The sequence below is a fragment of the Protopterus annectens genome, chromosome 16.part0 (genome assembly GCF_019279795.1).
Source record: "Protopterus annectens isolate FY-2018-M chromosome 16.part0, PAN1.0, whole genome shotgun sequence".
In the NCBI taxonomy this organism is placed as follows: Eukaryota; Metazoa; Chordata; order Ceratodontiformes; family Protopteridae; genus Protopterus; species Protopterus annectens.
Window position 1 is genome coordinate 805,396,661 of NC_056750.1, and position 19,617 is coordinate 805,416,277.

At 43.4% G+C, this 19,617-nt stretch overlaps 1 protein-coding gene across 3 annotated transcripts in view; it reads left to right on the top strand.

Moving 5' to 3' along the window:
* The window catches only part of SLC31A1 (solute carrier family 31 member 1), a 601,859-nt gene that overhangs the window by 486,327 nt on the left and 95,915 nt on the right, over window positions 1–19,617 (top strand). For all 3 annotated transcript variants that reach the window (XM_044058366.1, XM_044058364.1, XM_044058365.1), the window contains one exon: window positions 12,732–12,900. In XM_044058366.1, the coding sequence (XP_043914301.1) occupies window positions 12,732–12,900 (169 nt within the window). The remainder of the gene's footprint in view (window positions 1–12,731; window positions 12,901–19,617) is intronic.

Genomic DNA, 19,617 nt, shown 5'->3' on the forward strand with positions numbered 1-19,617 from the left:
AACCTAAGCAGGAATAGGACAGATCCACACGAATGGAAATTGCATCCAAAAGTTTTTAGAGAAATAATCCAAGAATGGGGAAGGCCAGACATAGATCTCTTTGCCTCCCACAAGAATCATGAATTGACAAAATTCTGCTCAAGGATCTCCCATCTAAAGGCCTGGAGAGTGGACGCTCTCTCTTTCAGTTGGAAATCAATGACAGTTTATGCCTTCCCACCTCTTCCTCTGCTGCCCAAAGTTCTATTAAAGACCAGAGCAGACAGACCAAAGATGATTCTCATTGCTCCAGACTGGCCAAGGCAACACTGGTACCCACTCCTGAGGAGCCTGACGCATTCCCCACCATGGACCCTGCCTCTAATGCCTCTTCTTCTGACTCAGCACAGTTTCAAAACTCTTCACAGCCAGCTAAAAACACTCAATCTAGCCGCATGGAAGATTCCTTAGCATCACAACAGGCCCTACTCTCCAAGGAGGTGCAGGATGTCATTTTGGAGGCCAGAAGGCCATCAACTAGAAAAGCTTACTCCGCAAAATGGAAACTTTTTTGTGTCTGGAATGAGAAAAAGGGCCAGGATCCTGGAAAACTGAATTTACCTCAAATACTGCAATATTTGGCTGAACTGCTAAGCAGTGGACTTTCTTTCTCCTCCATCAAAATCCGTGCCTCAGGCATTTCTGCAGAATACAACACTGACCCACCTTTATTCTCTCACCCTCTCCTAAGACAGTTCCTCAGAGGGGCTAAGAATTTAAGGCCTCCAAGGAAACAACCAATACCTGCTTGGGATCTTAATTTCATTCTGGAAAAATTGACCTTGCCTCCCTTTGAGCCAGCTGCCTCATCAGATTTGCAATATTTGTCCTGGAAAACAGCTTTCCTTCTGGCTATCACCTCAGCTCGTAGAGTTTCAGAACTACAGGCTCTCATGGCTGTCCAGCCTTTTATCATCTTCCATCAGGACAGAGTTTCATTACGAACCAACCCGTCCTTTATGCCTAAAGTGGTATCCAGGGTAGCTTTAAGTCAGGCCATACATTTACCTACTTTTTATCCTAATCCTCAAAACAAAGGGGAGAGATTACTACATTCCTTGGACATCCACAGACAACTGCGTTATTATTTGGACAGAACAAAGCCTTTCAGAAAATCAGAACAGCTCTTTGTGGCCTATGCGGTAGGAGCTCAAGGAAAGCCAATTTCCAAACAGACAATCTCAAAATGGATAGCCCACTGCATACGTTTTTGCTATTCCTTTCATGGCAAAACTGTTCCTACAGGCATTAGAATTCCACCAGGGCCACAGCCACCTCTGCAGCCTTCCTCAGAGGAGTTCCTACCAAGGATATATTGGAAGCAGCCACTTGGAGTTCTGTGCATATCTTCTCCAAGCACTACAACCTACCATTATACTCCAAATCTAGAGCAGGCTTTGCCACTGCAGTCTTGTAGGGCATTTTGGCTCCTCCTAGTTCCAACTAGTGCCTACCACCCCTTTCTTAGCTTTGGGATTCTACCCATCTGTTATGACTGCAGCTGTATGCACGATGAACATAGTACAGTTTTATACCTACCATAAATGTAGATGTTCGAGTGCTAATACAGCTGCAGTCCAGGTTTCCCTCCCTCCTTCCCCTCTTGGGACAGGCCTATAGGCTAAGATATCCTCATACAACCTGATTGGGGTATTCATTTATGATGTATTTGCTTGCAACTACTGTATTTTGATTATATTGCATTGGATTACCACACATATTTATGTTTTGCCTTCCTTCTGGGGGCACCTGACATCTGGGGCAAGAAAAACTGAAGAAAATGGCGTCGGCTGGTTCCTTTATACCCCTGTCGTACTGACGTCAGGGAAGAAGCGACGACAACCGACGCCGGACCTAGACTTTGGAATTCGGCCGACCGAGGACCCGCCTGATGGCAGGAGAACCCATCTGTTATGACTGCAGCTGTATTAGCACTCGAACATCTACATTTATGGTAGGTACAAAACTGTACTTTTGTACCTACCATAAATGTAGATGTTCGAGTGTTCACACTGCTGCAGTCCAGGTTACCCTCCCTCCATCCCCTCTTAGGACAGGGCTTATGCCAAACACTTTTTACATACAACTTCTTTGGGGTATTCCTTTATGGTGTATTTGCTTGCAACTACTGTTTTGATTTATCTACTTATGTATGTTTGCATAACATCATGTTTTGCCTTCCTTTCTGGGGGCACCTGACATCTGGGGCAAGAAAAACTGAAGAAAATGGCGTCGGCTGCCTCTTTTATACCCCTGCCGCACTGATGTCAGGGAAGAAGCGACAACAACCGACGCCGGACCTAGACTTTGGAATTCGGCCGACCGAGGACCCGCCTGATGGCAGGATAACCCATTTGTAATGACTGCAGCTGTATGCGCACTCGAACATCTACATTTATGGTAGGTACAAAACTGTACTTTTGTGTTCCTAAGAGCATGCAATATCTGAAGGTAATGCTACTCAATGCTAGAAGTCTAAACTTCAAAATGCACTCTTTTGAGGCACTCCTAAAAATGGAGAACATCGATATCTGTGCAGTAACTGAGACCTGGTTCAAGGCTCCAGAGAGCACCCCTGCAATACCAGGCTACAACTCTTACCACACTTTTCGGCCACCAAACCAGGATAGAAACACTAAAGGTGGAAGAGTGTCCATGTTCACCAAGGATATTCACACCACCAGGTTAGTTGCCCAACACTTTGCATCTGAAATTCTCCAGGTGCAATTAACACTAGGTAAGACTGCAATCCAAATTGTAGCTTGCTACAGATCCCCCACCATGCCCCAAGATTCAAGATATTGGAAAATATTAATGTACAACCAAACACCCTAATACTGGGTGATTTCAACTACCCTGCCATTAATTGGGAAAACTACTCGTGTACCAACACCTTTGCCCAACAGTTCTTGGAATTCATAATTTCCAATGCCCTGGATCAACTAATCCATAGTCCCACCAGGGGCTCCAATATCCTAGACCTGGTCATTACCAACATGGGAAATCGATGGTCCACACCTATGGTCACCCCCTCGTTGGTCAGGTCAGACCATAAGCTAATCACCCTTAACATCCACATACCACCCCCACCCACCAGTAAGGAAACCTCCATAAAAAACTTCTCCAAAGCCAACTTCATGCTACTCAAGTCAGAAGTTACAAACTTCATGACACCCATGCAGACGGGAACTGAAAGTTTGACTGCTGAATCCTACAGTAAGGCACTGTACAAGCACACCCACTCATGCATGAATCGTGCCATCCCAAATAAAACCAAAATGCTCTCCTCCAAAAAAAGGAAGCCAATCTGGTGGTCCCCTGCCATAAACAAACTTTACAACAAAAGGAAGAAGTTGTTGCAGAAAAGAGGAAAATCCCAGGATGCAAAAAACTCCCTTACCAGCCTCAGTAAGAAGCTGAGATCCCTCATAAAATCCTCCAAAGCTAGTTACGAAAATAAAATTGCCAAAGATTCCAAAGACAACCACAAGGCATTCTATAACTATGTCAAGAATCTAAATGGCAATGCTCAGATCTGCTGTGAGCTACAACAGAATGGCATTAAATATACTGATCCCAAGGATATTGCCAATATCCTGGCAGATCAATTCAGTGCCAACTTCACCCCCCTCTCACCACCTAAATGGCCCATCTCAATACCGGAAGATTGCCAAATTCCAGTAATAACGGTCACACAGGTAAAAAACGCACTCTCCAAAGCTAAGAATACAGCATCCATGGGACCAGATGACATCCCGGGCTGTGTACTACATGAACTACAAAATGAACTGGCACCTCACCGAAGTGTCATGTTTACTCATACCCTCACCTCAGGCTTCATGCCCACCGAGTGGCGCACAGCTACAGTTATCCCACTCCACAAGGGGGGGATCCACCTTGGATCCTAGGAACTACCGCCCCATCAGTCTGACGAGTCTGATCTGCAAGGCCATGAACGTATTATCATGGAACTTATAAACAAAGACATTGGCAAGCTTAAAACACTGGACCCCACCCAGTTTGGGTTTGTGAATGGCCGATCTTGTCTCCTGAACCTGATTGACTTCTTTGAATCAGTCTTCAGAGCCGTGGATGAGGGTAAGGCAGTCCAGATAGCCTAGCTGGAACTCGCCAAGGCCTTTGACACCATCCCCCACTCTGGAATCATAGATAAACTTGCTAAGCTGGGGATTAATCCCTACATCACTCGATGGGTTGCCAACTGGCTTACTGACAGAACCCACACTGTAAATGTAGCTGACTCCAAATCCAGCTCCAGACAAGTGACAAGTGGAGTACCTCAGGATTCAGTCCTGGGACCTCTCTTGTTTGGCATCTACTTATCTGAAGTACAACCCAACACTAAGGCACTCTGGATAACAAAGTTCGCAGATGACAGCAAACTGGGAGCCATTATTGAATCCCCAAATTATGTTGATACTCTACAAAAGGGCCTTACAGAAACAGATGCTTGGTGTCAGAGCCATGGGCTCAAGCTCAATGCCAAGAAATGTATAGTTATCCCCTTTGGGAAAAACCATGTACCCATGAATTACCACATAGGTGGCAGTACACTAAACACCAAAAGTGTGATAAGAGACTTAGGGACACAGGTGGAAGTGGTCTCGCCTTCAATAACCACATCGCCACAACAGTCAGGAAATCCTTCTATGTGGCACACCTCATCACTAAGGGCTTTCCATCCAGAAAAAAGGAGGTCATTGTCCCACTGTACTCATCCCTCATTAGACCCATTATAGACTACAACGCCCCATTTGGTATGTACCTCTCAAGACATCTGCAACAACTGGAAAGGCCGCAGAAATACCTCACTAAAAGAATCACAGGCCTAAAGCAGATGCCCTATGCTGACCATCTTAAAAAAAATCCAGTTATACTCTGTCGCATGTTGTCTACTCCGAGGCGATCTCTGCTTAACATACAAGGCCATGTCAAACCCAGAGCTGTTGGACATTCTACACTTAAAGAAATCCCAGTCCCTCAGAGCCACACGCTCCAGGGATCTAAACCTTGTCATCACAATAAACAAAACATGCTGGAGGGATAGGTTCCTGACCCAGAGACTCCCCATACTCTGGAATAGACTGCCCACACATGTCAAGCAGAGTGCCTCCTTGGCCGTCTTCAAAAGGAACCTTGATGACTGGATGGGAGATATGAAATTCACCCCGGGGATCATGTCAGTCACCCTGCTAGACAGGGGCCCAGAGAAGTAAATATTGTGGGAAGTAATATGGCTAGGCTTGTATAGGCCCTAGGGTCGATAGCCTAGTACCAACCTGTGAACCTATAAGAAAGGTTTTGTTCTCTACATGAGTTCACCAAAAGGTGAAAATTTAGAGACTCTGCTTCGAGTAAAACATTGTGCATTCATAGCAGGTGTCTTCACTTCATAGCAGGCGTCTTCACTTCATAGCAGGCGTCTTCACTTCATAGCAGGTGTCTTCACTTCATACCAGGTGTCTTCACTAATGTGCCTAGAGGACTAAACTGTATGTCTTGCTGCAAGTAACTTGCTTGTTTACCTCTTACTTTTGACTGCATTTTAGTGAAACCAGCCTATTTTATGTTGTGCCAATAAAAATATATCTTTGTATGAAAAACTGGTTGTATTCACTGCCTGAAAATTCTACTACAATGCAGATTCTGCAGGAAGCAGAGTTTTGGTCCATTTAGTCTGCCCACATTTGAAGCTAGCTCTTTTGTGAATGATTTCATAAAACTGGATTTTGTTTTTTTACAGCCCTGCTTACAGCATTTGAAATCCTTTGTAAAAAGGTGACAGGCCATTTAACATTCATTTGGTATCCAGAACAATGCTTCAGATGTGTGATATACCAAATGTTAGAGTGATATGCTCCTAGCTTACTGCCAAAGCAGGTAATTCCTCTTCCTAGCATCTGGTCATACTAATTGGAACAAACTTACACCTTCCATTTCAAGATGATTTTATCTGCTCTTGCATAAGCTGCCCTCAGCAGGCAGCCTGGGCAGAGATATATATAGGTTTTGTTGCTTAGGACTGGTGTGACTTAGATGGCAAAGCCATGTGTTTATTTTTACGTGTGTCTACTCAACACAGCTAAATGTCTAATTGTTGGAAGAAAAACTGCTGAAAGGGAGTGGAGGGCTGGAATGTGATGGGTCGGCATGTGCAAACCCTTGAAAATAAAGGGGTATATTATTTGGATGTCCCCTTTCGTAGGAGAAGGAAGGAGTTAAAGAATAAGAGGAGGGAAGGGGATGTTGGCAGCATCTGGAAGAGGGCATTTCAAATTAGATGTGAGGACATCCTGTTTAAAGATAGGGCGGTAGGTCCAAGGAATATATTTGAAGTAAGGGTATAGTTTAACTCATCAGAAGAGTTAACAACAGATGTTCTTCGTGTGTCACTGTTGCAGTCATCACATTTGGGTTATCTGCCTGCAGGTAGCCCTCAGCCGGCCTGAATACCAGAGTCTTCGGATTTCTGCGTCTGATGCTGTCGCTTCTTCCATGATGTCAGGTCATCAGGGGGTATAAAACATGCAGCTGACGCCATTACACCAGTCTTTCTTGCCGTGCGGTGCCCGAGGCAGAAGCAGTTCGCAAGTGCCGGTCAGCCGACTACTGAAATTTTTGTTTTCGAGTTTCAGACCTGAAGTCCTCAAAAAGATAAGTACCCCGTTGGGGATCCTTTTTTCTTGTCCTAACCGATGTCAGAAAAAAATTAACAATTGTCTTGCCTGTGGAAAGCAAATACCTCATAGAGATTTTCATTCTTACTGCGTCACCTGTTTAGGCCCAGACCACGACGTCCCTTGCTGTCAGTTTTGTACCTTGTTCAACACCCGAACCATTTGTTGTCGGGATATTTGTGTAGCTAAATACTTTCATTCTCGATCTCCGTACTCCGAAATGGCTTCGTTAAGCCATCCGACTACCGATTTTCCGAAAAAACGTAAGTATAAAGACAAAGACAGAATGCATAGGTCCAAAACTATGACAATGCTTTCGTTAAGTTAGTCGCCAGTCCACTGGTACTCAGCGAGGCACTTTTGCAGCCCTTGATTCCTGCTACTAGAGATTCGCTGGCCTCTACTGAGACCCATTCGGAGTCCAGTATGCCGCGAGATGCTTCTTCGACTATGGAACCTGTGGATGTCTCTACCTTGGATGGGTCCAGAGATGCTGTGCAGGCACCGGCTTCTAAGGGTGTATTCAGACCTACAGACTTTCATATTAAACGAATTACTTCATACCAAATTTCTCAGGCCTAAAGCTCGCACTACGCCTAGAAAACCGACAACCAAACCGCATACTCAGGCCCATATGCCTCAAAAACAAATGATTAGAATGGCTGAAGACCTTATTACCTTAATTAGGGGAAGCCAGCCTTCCCCCTCTAAGAGACGTAGAACTGATTTTCTTTCTGATTCTTCTGATCAGGAATCTGATATCTCTGTTCCTTCTGACTACCAGGATTTACCCTTATCTACTTTTGAGGATTCTGATGCAGAGGATTCCATTCCCTCTGCTTCCACTCCAGAAGATTTTTCTTTTGGTGAAACCTTGCATACCCTTAGGGAGCATTTCTGCTGGGAAAGCCAGGACTATTCTGAGTCCAAAAAGAGACTTGGGGAATTTTTACTCCTGCCTCCACACAGGCCTCTAGCTATCCCTCCTGTTCTGGAGATTGTAGATGATGTTTTCTTGGAATCCAGCCTTACCCCAGACACCTTGCCTCCAGCTCCCAGGAAACCTGATACTACAGAGTGCTGGACTCTCACAAATTCCTCTTCAAGAAGCCCACTGTGGATCCAGAGACCATTTCCCAAGGACCAAAAGGCATTAAGGCCACTCTGCCAAAAATCCTACCCCTTCTGATAGAGACTCTAGAGTGTTAGACAGATTGGGTAAGAAGGTATACACTTCTGCTACATATGCCATTAGGGCTTTAAATTACCAGTTTCATATGTTAAAGTATCAGCAGCATATTATGGGGCTACTAAAACAGAAAATGACGATTCCACACTGTGCTGAACACAAAGAGTTGCAAGAGTTAATGCATTCTGCTGAACAAGTTGGTAAACATACTCTGCAATGTGGTTTTGATGCTTTAGAAGCATCTTGCAGGGCTGCTGTCACTGGGTCTGTACTTAGAAGGCATGCTTGGCTTAAGGTACAAAACTTGCCAGATCATGTTAAAGCTAAATTACTGGATGCACCCTTAAACTAAGAACGCCTTTTTGGCAACAAAGCAGAAGAAGTCCTCAAAAGGATGGAGGAAAAAGCTAAAGCTATGCAAACTGTTAAAGATTTCTTACAAGTACAGCCTTCTAGATTCAGCAGGCATTGGCCTTCAAAGAACTGATCTTTTCCAGTCCCTTCCAGGCCTTCTCAGTCCCAACCAAGGAGCAGCAGACCACCAAGACTTCAGTCTCAGGCTATGCACAGATCTAAGCAGTGGGGGGCTCCCACTTCCAAAGCAGGGAGTAGTAAGCCACCCCCTATGGAAAATGGCACAATGACTTATCCTTAACTCTTCCAAGCCCTGCTCAACTACTTGCTCCCTTAGGAGGAAAGCTCGCCCTGCATGTAAAAAATTAGGAACTCATTACCCAGGACAAATTGGTTTTAAAAATAGTCTCCCTAGGATACAGATTTCACTTCCACTCATTACCAACCCCAAGTGGATGGCCAGACCTCCCCCCAACTCAGTGGGTGGAGGCCCAAAAACAAGTGCTCTCTGTCCTCTGTATCAAGGCTATTCAACCTGTCCCAGCAGAACAAAGGGGACAAGGTTTTTATTCAAGACTGTTCCTGGTCCCCAGAAAAGAAAACTCCTGGCGTCCTATCCTGGACCTGTCTATTCTCAACACCTTTCTGGTGGTTCCAAAATTCAAAATGCTAACTCTTCAAAAGCTTCTTTCTATGCTAGCAAAGGATGCCTGGCTGGCAACCCTTGACTTAAAAGAAGCTTACCTGCACATCCCAATAAGGAAATCCTGCAAACAATACCTACGTTTCAGGGTGGGCTCCATGCACTATCAGTTCTCTGCATTTCCCTTTGGCTTATCTACTACACCCAGGGTATTCACAGAGTGCCTAGCTCCAGCCATTGCATTTTGCAGGTAGAGAAATATTCAGATTTACCCATACTTGGACGATTGCCTGATTCAGGCAGAAAGTCAGGACTTGCTATTACAACACCTGGCATTTGTAAAGAGACTTTTAACCTCACTGGGGTACACCATCAACGAGAAGAAATCACACCTAGTAGCCTGCCAACAGATTGTATTCCTGGGAGCAAGCTTGAACACAACTTCCCAGATGGCATTTCTCACTCCGGAGAAACAAGTTATTTGACAACTTATTTCAACCTACTGGGCACAAAAACCCAGCTCTCTGCAAGGAAAATCCTGCAAGCCCTGGGGTTCATGGCCTCTTGCATTCTGTTAATTCCATATGCAAGATTATATATGAGGAAACTTCAATGGTATCTAAAGGGTCTATGGTGTCAACATTCTCAGGACCTAGAAACAATGATTCCTATAATTCCTTGTCTAAGGGCAGAGTTCCTTTGGTGGGCAGAGGCCTGCTACCACAACAAGGCACTCCCTTTCACTCTTCCCCCTGCTGCCCAAACCCTAACAACAGACTCATTAGACTATGCATGGGGGTCTCACATGGCAGGGCAGTGCATTCAGGGCAAATGGAACCCAAAACAGATGCACCTGCATATCAGTCGAAAAGAAACAGCTGTACAAAATGCTTTGACAGCCTTCAAAGACCTTATTCTTCCAGGACAACTATTGGTAAAGACAGACAACACCACAGTTATGTGGTACATAAACAAGCAGTGGGGAACCCATTCTTACCCACTCTGCAGACTAGCCATGGTTCTGTGTAACACAGCCTTGAACTACCAAATGAACCTGCAAGCTCAATACCTGCCAGGCAAATTAAATTCACTGACAGACAACTTAAGCAGAAATCTCATAGACCCACACGAATGTAAACTGGAACCCAAAATATTCAAGCTCTTGAGGAACAAATTGAGGACACCACAGGTAGACCTGTTTGTGTCCCCTCTGAACTACCAGTTGAACAAAATCTGCACCAGAACTCCCCACAGTTAAGTTTGGAAAGTGGATGCCCTGTCCTTTACCTGGGAAGGACTCTGTCTATGCCTTTCCCCCTCTGCCTCTCCTCTCAAAGGTTCTACTAAAGATCAAACAGGAAATGCCAAGGACAATCCTGATTGCACCAGACTGGCCACGCCAGCACTGGTACCCTTTTTTGCGCAGTCTGACAGTGCTACAACAATGGCACCTGCCTCAGACCCCCTCCCTGCTGTCCCAGCAGGCGGACCAGATTCTGCACCCTCAGCTTCATACCCTGAACCTTGCAGCCTGGCTAATCCCTTGAGCTCACCTCTAGCAACCCTCAGTAAGCAGGTGCTGGATGTCATTCTTGAGGCAAGGAGGCCTAGTACTAGAAAATCCTATGCAGAAAAGTGGAAAAGATACTGTTCCTGGAGCCAGTCTCAGGGGATGGACACAACGGTGCCCAACTTACCTAATATACTAGCTTACGTAACAGAAATGCTCCACAAGGGCCTAGCCTTCTCTTCAATTAAGATTCATGCCTCTGCCATCTCAGCTCATTGTAATACTGAGCCCACCCCTCTTCTCTCATCTTCTGGTAAAACAGCTCCTTAGAGGGGCCAAAAATTTAAGACCCCCCCCCCCCCAGGAGAGCTCCCACTTCAGCCTGGGACCTTAACTTTGTATTGGAAAAACTTACTTTCCCCCCCTTTGAACCGGCTGCTACAGCAGAGTTGAAATTCCTCTCTTGGAAAACAGCCTTACTTCTAGCCATCACTTCAGCAAGAAGTGTCTGAATTGCAGGCCCTTATGGCAGTGAAGCCCTTCATTATCTTCCATGCAGACAGGGTTTCCCTCAGGACTAAGCATCCTTTATGCCAAAGGTGGTGTCTAGTGTGGCTTTAAACCAGCCCATTTATTTGCCTACTTTTTTCCCTAATCCTCAGAATAAAGGGGAAAGGATACTGCATTCTCTGGATGTACACAAACAGCTTAGATTCTATTTGGACAGGACTAAGCTTCTCAGAAAATCTGACTAGCTGCTAGTCAGCTTTGCTGCAGGGGCAGAGGGGAAGGCCATTTCAAAGCAAACCATTTCCAAATGGATAGCACACTGCATCCATTTCTGCTACAAGCACCATGGAAAACCTACCGCACAGGGGATAAGAACACATTCCACTAGGGCTGCATCTACCTCTACTGCTTTTATAGAGGAGTCCCTACCAGGGACATCCTGGAAGCTGCATCCTGGAGCTCTGTACATACTTTCATCAAGCATTACCACTTGCCTATCTTTTCTAAATCCAGAGCTGGATTTGCCACAGCAGTCTTACAGGGCCTGATTGCTAGCCCTAATCCTCCTTAACTACCTCCACCCTTCCTTAGCTTTGGGAATCAACCCAAATGTGATGACTGCAACAGTGAAACACGAAGAACATAGTACAGATGTGTACACTTACCATAAATGTAGATGTTCGAGTGTATTCACTGCTGCAGTCCTGGTTACCCTCCCTCCGGTCCCCATGACTTCTCTTTACTTTTACCTATCTTTTTTGTATGGCATATCTTATATCATGTGTATTTGCTTTTTGCTGAGGGGTGTTCCATACCATATAATTGCTTCCTATTGTGGGGGCACCTGACATCTGGGGCAAGAAAAACTGATGTAATGGCGTCAGCTGCATGTTTTATACCCCTGACGACCTGATGTCATGGAAGAAGCGACAGCATCCGACGCAGAAATCCCAAGACTCTGGTATTCAGGCCGGCTGAGGGCTACCTGCAGGCAGATAACCCAAATGTAATGACTGCAAAAGTGAATACATCTACATTTATGGTAAGTGTACACAACTGTACTTTTGACTTGGGGCATGTAAAAAAAAAAAAAAGTAAGTGGGGGGGTTATTATTTCTTCGGGATTAAATGCAGCATTTGAATGGCTTCAGTAGAGTATGGGTCATATTCCATCTGTATGTGTGCAGTACCAAACAAATTAGAGTAACTTACATGTTGCTGAGGACATTGTTGCTTTTATTCACTCATCAAGCCAGTATTCAAAGTAGGTTTGGTTACTACATCATTACAGAAATAAATATGCAGAAATAACTCTGAATTCAGTAAGGATATGTCTTGTGTGCTTCTGCCTCTATATTGGTATCCCATGGAACATAGCCTGGTTGTTTCTCATTCCCTAATGATGCTAAACCAGGACATGTATGTTTCTGTTACTGTTTTCAATACAGTTACTCATGTTTTCATTCAAAATGTATACTGCTGATGTCAAATATGCTGCACATGTAAAAATTTTTTCACTTTTATGATTTAACTATGGGACCTTTCTCCCTGGGCCTCCACTAAAGGTGTGTCTATGGTAAATGTTGTGTAATGAGATGTATATAAAAGGGAGTGGGTTAAATAGCCCCTGCCAGGACATTTCAGAATTGAAGTGGGCACAACATTTAATCCTTAGAATAGGAGAAGTGATGGTATTTATGAAAGTCTTGGCTGTACTTAAATGGTTATCATTAAACTGTTAATAGAACAAAAGGGTAAAACCATGTTTCTTCATTTTTTGTTATGTAGAAATGGTTGGTGCCTGTATAGCAGTTTTCCTTCTGGCAATCTTCTATGAAGGCCTGAAGATTTCACGAGAGTATCTTCTGCGGAAGTCGCAAGTCAGTGTTCGTTACAATTCCATGCCAGTGCCGGGGCCGGATGGAACAGTGCTGATGGAGACACACAAGACTGTTGGGTAAGGATTTGGCTGCTCCCACCCTCTGCCTTTAGAGTCACACTTGGCGCATTATTATTTGTCTTTAATAGTCATTGTAGCGAGACTAGCAATTAATTTACAGTTGAGTCCTGGGTCATGTCATGATGACACACTCATTATAACCATGTAGATTAAAAATAATTTCACAGTTTACTGCAGAAATTGTCACTGTTGAATATTAACCAGTGATGTGCTGATAAACTGGATAAGAGAGACAGCCAGACTTTGGAACTGTATTTTTATGCATGTACAGTGGATATTAAAAGTGTACACACTCCTGTTAAAATGCCAAGTTTTTGTAATATAAAAAATGAGACCACAATAAATCATTTCAAAACCTTTCCCAACTTTGATGTGACCTATAACCTGTACAATTCAATTGAAAAACAAATCTGTTTGGGAAAAAAATATAAAAAACATACAATAAACTGATTGCATAAGTGTGCACACCCTTAAACTAATACATTGTTGAAGCATCTTTTGATTTAATTACAACATTCAGTCTTCTTGGGTAGGAGTCTATCAGCATGGCACATTTTGACTTGGCAATATATGCCCACTCTTCCTTGCAAAAGGACTCCAAATCTGTCAGATTGCGAGGGCATTTCTTGTGCACATCCGTCTTCAGGTCACCCCACAGATTTTCTATTGGATTTAGGTCTGGGCTGTAGCTGGGCCATTCCAAAACTGTAATTTTCTTCTGATGAAGCCATTCTTTTGTTGATTTGGATGTATGCTTGGTGTCATTATCATGTTGAAAGGTGAAATTCCTCTTCATCTTCAGCTTTCTAGCAGACGCCTGAAGGTTTAGGGCCAAAAGTGACTGGTATTTGGAACTGTTCATAAATCTCTCCACCTTGGCTAAAGCCCCAGTTCCAGCTGAAGTGCGATTCTGGAGTTAGTGTATGTAGTTGGGGGGGGGTAGAGGCATAGCCCCCCCCCCACTTAGTTTGATTTTATATTATATTTCACCGAAAGCTTCAATACATTTTATACTATAGACATGCATAATTGCAACACCAGTGACTAACTCTTTGCAGAAGACAATATAAACCCAAACTAAGTGGGAGGGACTGTGCCCCCTTAACTATACATACTAACTCCAGGATTGCACTACAGTGGTGAAAAGAGCATATACCTTTTACTTGCCTTACAGTACTCTACACAGTGCCAGTACTTCACTTCAGTGAAATGAAATTCGGTGAAATGAGTTTTCAATACTTTGATCTTTCAGCGATTTGGTCAGGGTGAATTCAAATTCATATATATATATATATATATATATATATATATATATATATATATATATTATATATGTTTGTCATATTGATCACAGCTGCAGTAGCCTAAGCTATGTAGGTTTTATGCGATATAGGATATAACAGCTGGCCAGCTTCCACAGCTTCAGGGCACCTTGCGTAAGCCCAAGCCATTACTAAAAAGAGAGGTTTTGGACCCAAGAGAGCTTTCCTGTTGCCAAAAAGAGTACTGCTGTGCAAGCTTTTGAAGACTGGCGGTTGGCTAACTCAGTTCCATTGCTGGTCAGTTAAAGTTCCCTTTGGGGGAAAAACCTTTCACATTACTTGTGAAAATAGTTGTTATTTAACTTTTTGTGAAAAACAACTACTTTTAAGATAGGAAAAAGTATTTTCCTTGACTGCCTCATGACTTTTATGCATTTTTAAACAGGAGTGCACTTTTTTATTTTTATGATAAAAAGTTGTATAAAATGTGTTTATTTCACTTTTTGTGGCTGAGGAAAGTATTTAAAGTGTTTTTTTGTGGGAAAAAGTTACATTTTTGTTACTTTCCTGTTTCACCAACTATTACTGCTAAGCTTCATGGGAAATGCACCTTTTTCGTTTGACCATGAAACTCTCTGTCAGTCCCTTCTTCTAGCCCCAAAAATAAAAGATTGTTAAGCAGTCTTTACCATCACTGCAGGCTGATGATTTATGTCAGCCACAAGTGGGTGACTGTTGTGGCGAAAGCTGGTTCCTCAGACCACTTATCTTTTTCTTCAAGTCCCTGTGGTGTTGTCACTGCAGTCACAATTGACTGGAGGTTAGCCATGTTCTCTGTAGCTGTTGAGGTCTCCCCAGTGGGCAAGGAAGAGCCACTCTTATTGGCCATGGAAGAGGGAGGGGACAGGAAATGTGTCTCTGCTTAGCCAGAATGTGGTGCCCATGTTTGTAAAAGTTGAGATTGCTTTGTCCTGAGTCCTTTAGGAATATATTCCTCTTCACTGAGTATAGTTAAAAAGGAGTTATAAAAGTAAAGATGACTGTCCTTTGTTACTTCAACTGTGGCTTTCAGTTATTAGTATGAAAAGAAAACAAGTCAGCTCCTCGTTGGTCAGATCCGACCACAAGCTAATCACCCTAGGCATCCACATCCCGCTCCCACCCCCCATTAGGAAAACAACTGTGAAAATTTTCTCCAAAGCCAACTTCACACTTCTTAAGACAGAAGTGGCAAACTTCACGACACCCATGCAGATGGACAATAGAGGTACGACTGCTGAATCCTACGCAAATGCACTTTATAAGCACTTACACAAGTGCATGGATCGTGCTATCCCTAACAGAACCAAGATGCTATCCTCCAAAAAAAGGAAGCCAATCTGGTGGTCTTCTGCCATAAACAAACTCTACAACAGAAGAAAGAAACTGTTGCAAAAAAGAGTAAAATCCCACGATTGGAGGAACTCCCTGGTCAGCCTCAGTAAGAAGTTGAGATCTCTCATAAAATCCTCCAAAACTAGTTATGAAAACAAAATTGCCACTGATTTTAAAGACAACCACAAAGCATTCTATAGCTATGTTAAAAATCTCAATGGCAACACTCAGATCTGCTCTGAGATACAGCACAATGACACTAAATATATAGAACCAACTGATATTGCCAACATCCTGGCAGATAGGTTCAGTGCTAACTTTACCCCCCTCTCACCCCCTAAAGGGCCCATCTTTATACCGGAAGAATGCAAAGTTCCTGTAATCACGGCTGCACAGGTAAAAACTTCACTCTCCAAAGCCAAGAACACAGCATCCATGGGACCTGACAACATCCCAGGCTGCCCTCTACATGAACTACAGAATGAACTGGCACCCCACGTAAGTACCATGTTCAATCATAGCCTCACCTCAGGCTTTGTGCCCATTGAATGGCGCACCACAACAGTTATCCCACTCCACAAAGGGGGGGGCCACAACAGACCCCTGGAACTACTGCCCCATTAGCCTGACTAGCCTCGTCTGCAAGGCCATGGAACGTATCATCATGGAACTCATAAACAAATACATTGGAGATCTCCAAACCCTGGACCCCACACAGTTTGGGTTTGTAAAAGGCAGATCATGTCTCCTAAACCTGATAGACTTCTTTGAAGTAGTCACCAAGGCCATGGATGAGGGTAAGGTGGTTCACACAGCCTATCTAGATCTCGCCAAGGCGTTCGACACCATCCCCCACTCTGGAATTATAGATAAACTTACTAAACTAGGTATAAGTCCCTATGTCACAAGATGGGTTGCCAACTGGCTTACTGAAAGAACCCACACTGTGAAAGTAGCAGACTCCAAGTCAGACTTCAGACCAGTGACAAGTGGAGTACCACAGGGTTCAGTCCTGGGTCCTCTCCTGTTTGGTATCTACTTCTCTGAAGTACAGGCTAACACAGAAGGTCTTTGGCTAACTAAATTCGCAGATGACTGCAAACTAGGAGCCATAATTGAAACTCCTAACGATGTGGACATCCTACAAAAGGGCCTCACTGAGACAGATGCCTGGTGTCAAAGACATGGTCTCAAGCTCAATGCCAAAAAGTGCATTGTCATCCCCTTTGGTAAAAATTCTGTACCCATGAACTACCACATAGGCGGTAGTCTACTTAACATCGAAAGTGTGATAAGAGACCTTGGGACACAGGTGGATAGTAGTCTCTCCTTTGATAATCACATCGCCAAAGTGGTCAGGAAATTCTTCTACGTGGCACACCTCATCACAAAAGGTTTCTCATCCAGAAAAAAAGAGGTCATTGTTCCCCTCTACTCATCACTCATTAGACCCATTATAGAGTACAACGCCCCTTTTGGTATGTACATCACAAGACATCTACAACAACTGGAAAGGCCGCAAAAATACCTCACAAAGAGGATTACTGGCCTCAAACAGATGCCTTACACAGACCATCTCAAAAAACTCCAGCTTTACTCCGTCGCATATCGCCTACTCAGAGGCGATCTCTGCCTAACATACAAAGCTATGTCAAACCCAGAGCTGTTGGACATGCTCCACTTAAAGAAATCCCAATCCCTCCGAGCTACATGCTCTAGGGACCTAAACCTTGTCACCACAATAAACAGAACATGCTGGAGGGATAGATTCCTGTCCCAGAGACTTCCCATACTCTGGAACAGACTACCTATCTATGTCAAACAGAGCTCCTCATTAGCACTCTTCAAGAAAAATCTTTATGATTGGATGGGTAATAGGAAATTCACCCCGGGGATCACTTCTGTGGTTCTGCTTGACAGGGGCACAGGAAAATAATTTTCTTGGGTGGCGAAATCCAGGGTACATTTTTGGCTAGGCTTGTATAGGCCCTAGGGCCAATAGCCTAGTACCTACCTATGAATATCCCCATATCATTTTGCCAACCAGACAGTTTAGAATGACCCCTTTTGATGGCGTGGGGGTAGTACACCACACTCTGATCTTGGCATAAAGAAAACTATCCTTTGCAATCTGTAGATGTGCTAGGTTTCATAAAAGTCATAATTAATTTAAACCTCTGCACCCTGCCATTTGTTTTCTACCACAGCCAGGCTGACTTTTGTTTCTACGACTTGGATGGCATTTGACCAAAATTAGTCTATTCTGTTGTCTTTTTTTCTATAAAAAAAAAACAAAAAAACAAATGTTCTACTGAGGGAGATGAATTTTTGCACTACGTGGAAGTGCAAGTACCCCTCCCCCTCCTTCATTTGTTGTGGTCAAAGCCCTATAGAAAAAGCTCCCTGTTGTTTCAGATTTGTGAAAGGCAGAAATGCAGGAAATTTTAGGCAGGTGCTGTTCAAGCAGTTGGCTGATTTGTGTTATTATTAACCCAGCAAGTACTTAACACCCCTTTTCAATCATGAAAAAGTAATTCCACTGTGTTAACACCTGTCCCTTTTTATACAGGACAGTCCCTATTTTACCATTTGTGTCCTGCTAGAAAACATGAACAATGACAAATGTCCTGATATTTCACGACAAAACAAAAAATATATAATAATAATTTCTAAGTTTCCATTAACAGTTGCATAAAGGACTTATTTTGTACCTGAAACATTTTAGTATTTTACAAAACAAAAGAAACAGCTCCAGTTCTACGAGGATAAGCTTTTAATTTGGCATAAAAGTGAAGACTGACCTTCACACTGGTTATCGATATGTTCTCAAATTCTTGCATTCCATAAAAAATGTCCTTCTTTGGGCATTTGACAAACTGACAGCCTAGCATTCCACTCTGTACTTCTGTTACCTTCTGGTAGTACCCCCTAGAGGGCAGTTAATAATTTAAGAAAGCACTTCTCTCTACATAGCATTAAAGGCTAGATAAGTAGATACTACATGTAGGCCCTACACTGTAAAGTACTATTGTGGGGCATATGCAGGAGTTCCTTTTTTTCTTTTCACTGCCTTTTGTTTCTTCCCTCACTCATTGGATGTTGCTCACTGTTCTTTCAGCATGTCAGAGTAACATAGTACAGTTATACTGAGGTATAAGGTATTTATTATAACAGTACAGCTCACAGACTAAGGTTTTACAGAAGGGTATTTCTCAACCCCCACACTTCCAGTTTGTATCATGATCCATTTTATGGGAGGGGGCCTGTTTTGTCTAGTCTATCCTTGGCCTCTTTCCTCTATGTTCTATGAAGTGTTTAACCTGGATGTTGCCCTTTTCTTGAAGAAAGTTTAACGTAACCAAAAAGGACTCTCCCGGTCAACAAATGTTGTTGTTGTTTGAATTTCGGCTTTTCCCAGTAAGGGGTCGCCACAGCGGAACTCCGCTTTGCTAATGATTGGCAGTAGATTTTTTTTACGAAACGCCGAGGTGCCAGCTCGACGCCCAACCTTCAACGAAGGCATGCCCATTTACGCACGCATGTCTTTCGAACTCTACCCAACCGCAGGGAGGACATGCAGACTCCACACAGAAGACACTGCCAAGCCAAGCCAAGAATCGAACAGGAGAACCTCTTGCTGTGAGGTAACAACGCTACTGCCGTACCACCGTGGCAGACCCCAGTCAACAAATGTAAAATAAATAAAATACATTTTGTTACTGACAGTTTTTTTGTTTGAAAATTATTTCTCATATGACAGTGAAAACTGGAGTTTAGATGGAAGGACTGTTGTTTTTTGGCCTAAGAGATGATGCTAAAAGCATAGTGTAAAAGATGGAGGTGAGAAAGAAAAAAATGACAATACCCACACTTTACTTGGCTGAAATACACACCACATGCCAAACTGCTGCTATAGGACTGGAAGATTTTAATTTAATAAAACCAAACTATAGTGCCTTTGACCAAAGCCTTTTAGGGGATAAATTAAAATTGCTACACTGAATCAAGTGGCTGTTTGTCAAATTATGCCACCGTTAATTAGTCAAAGTAATTATGTATGTATGTATATATTTATTTA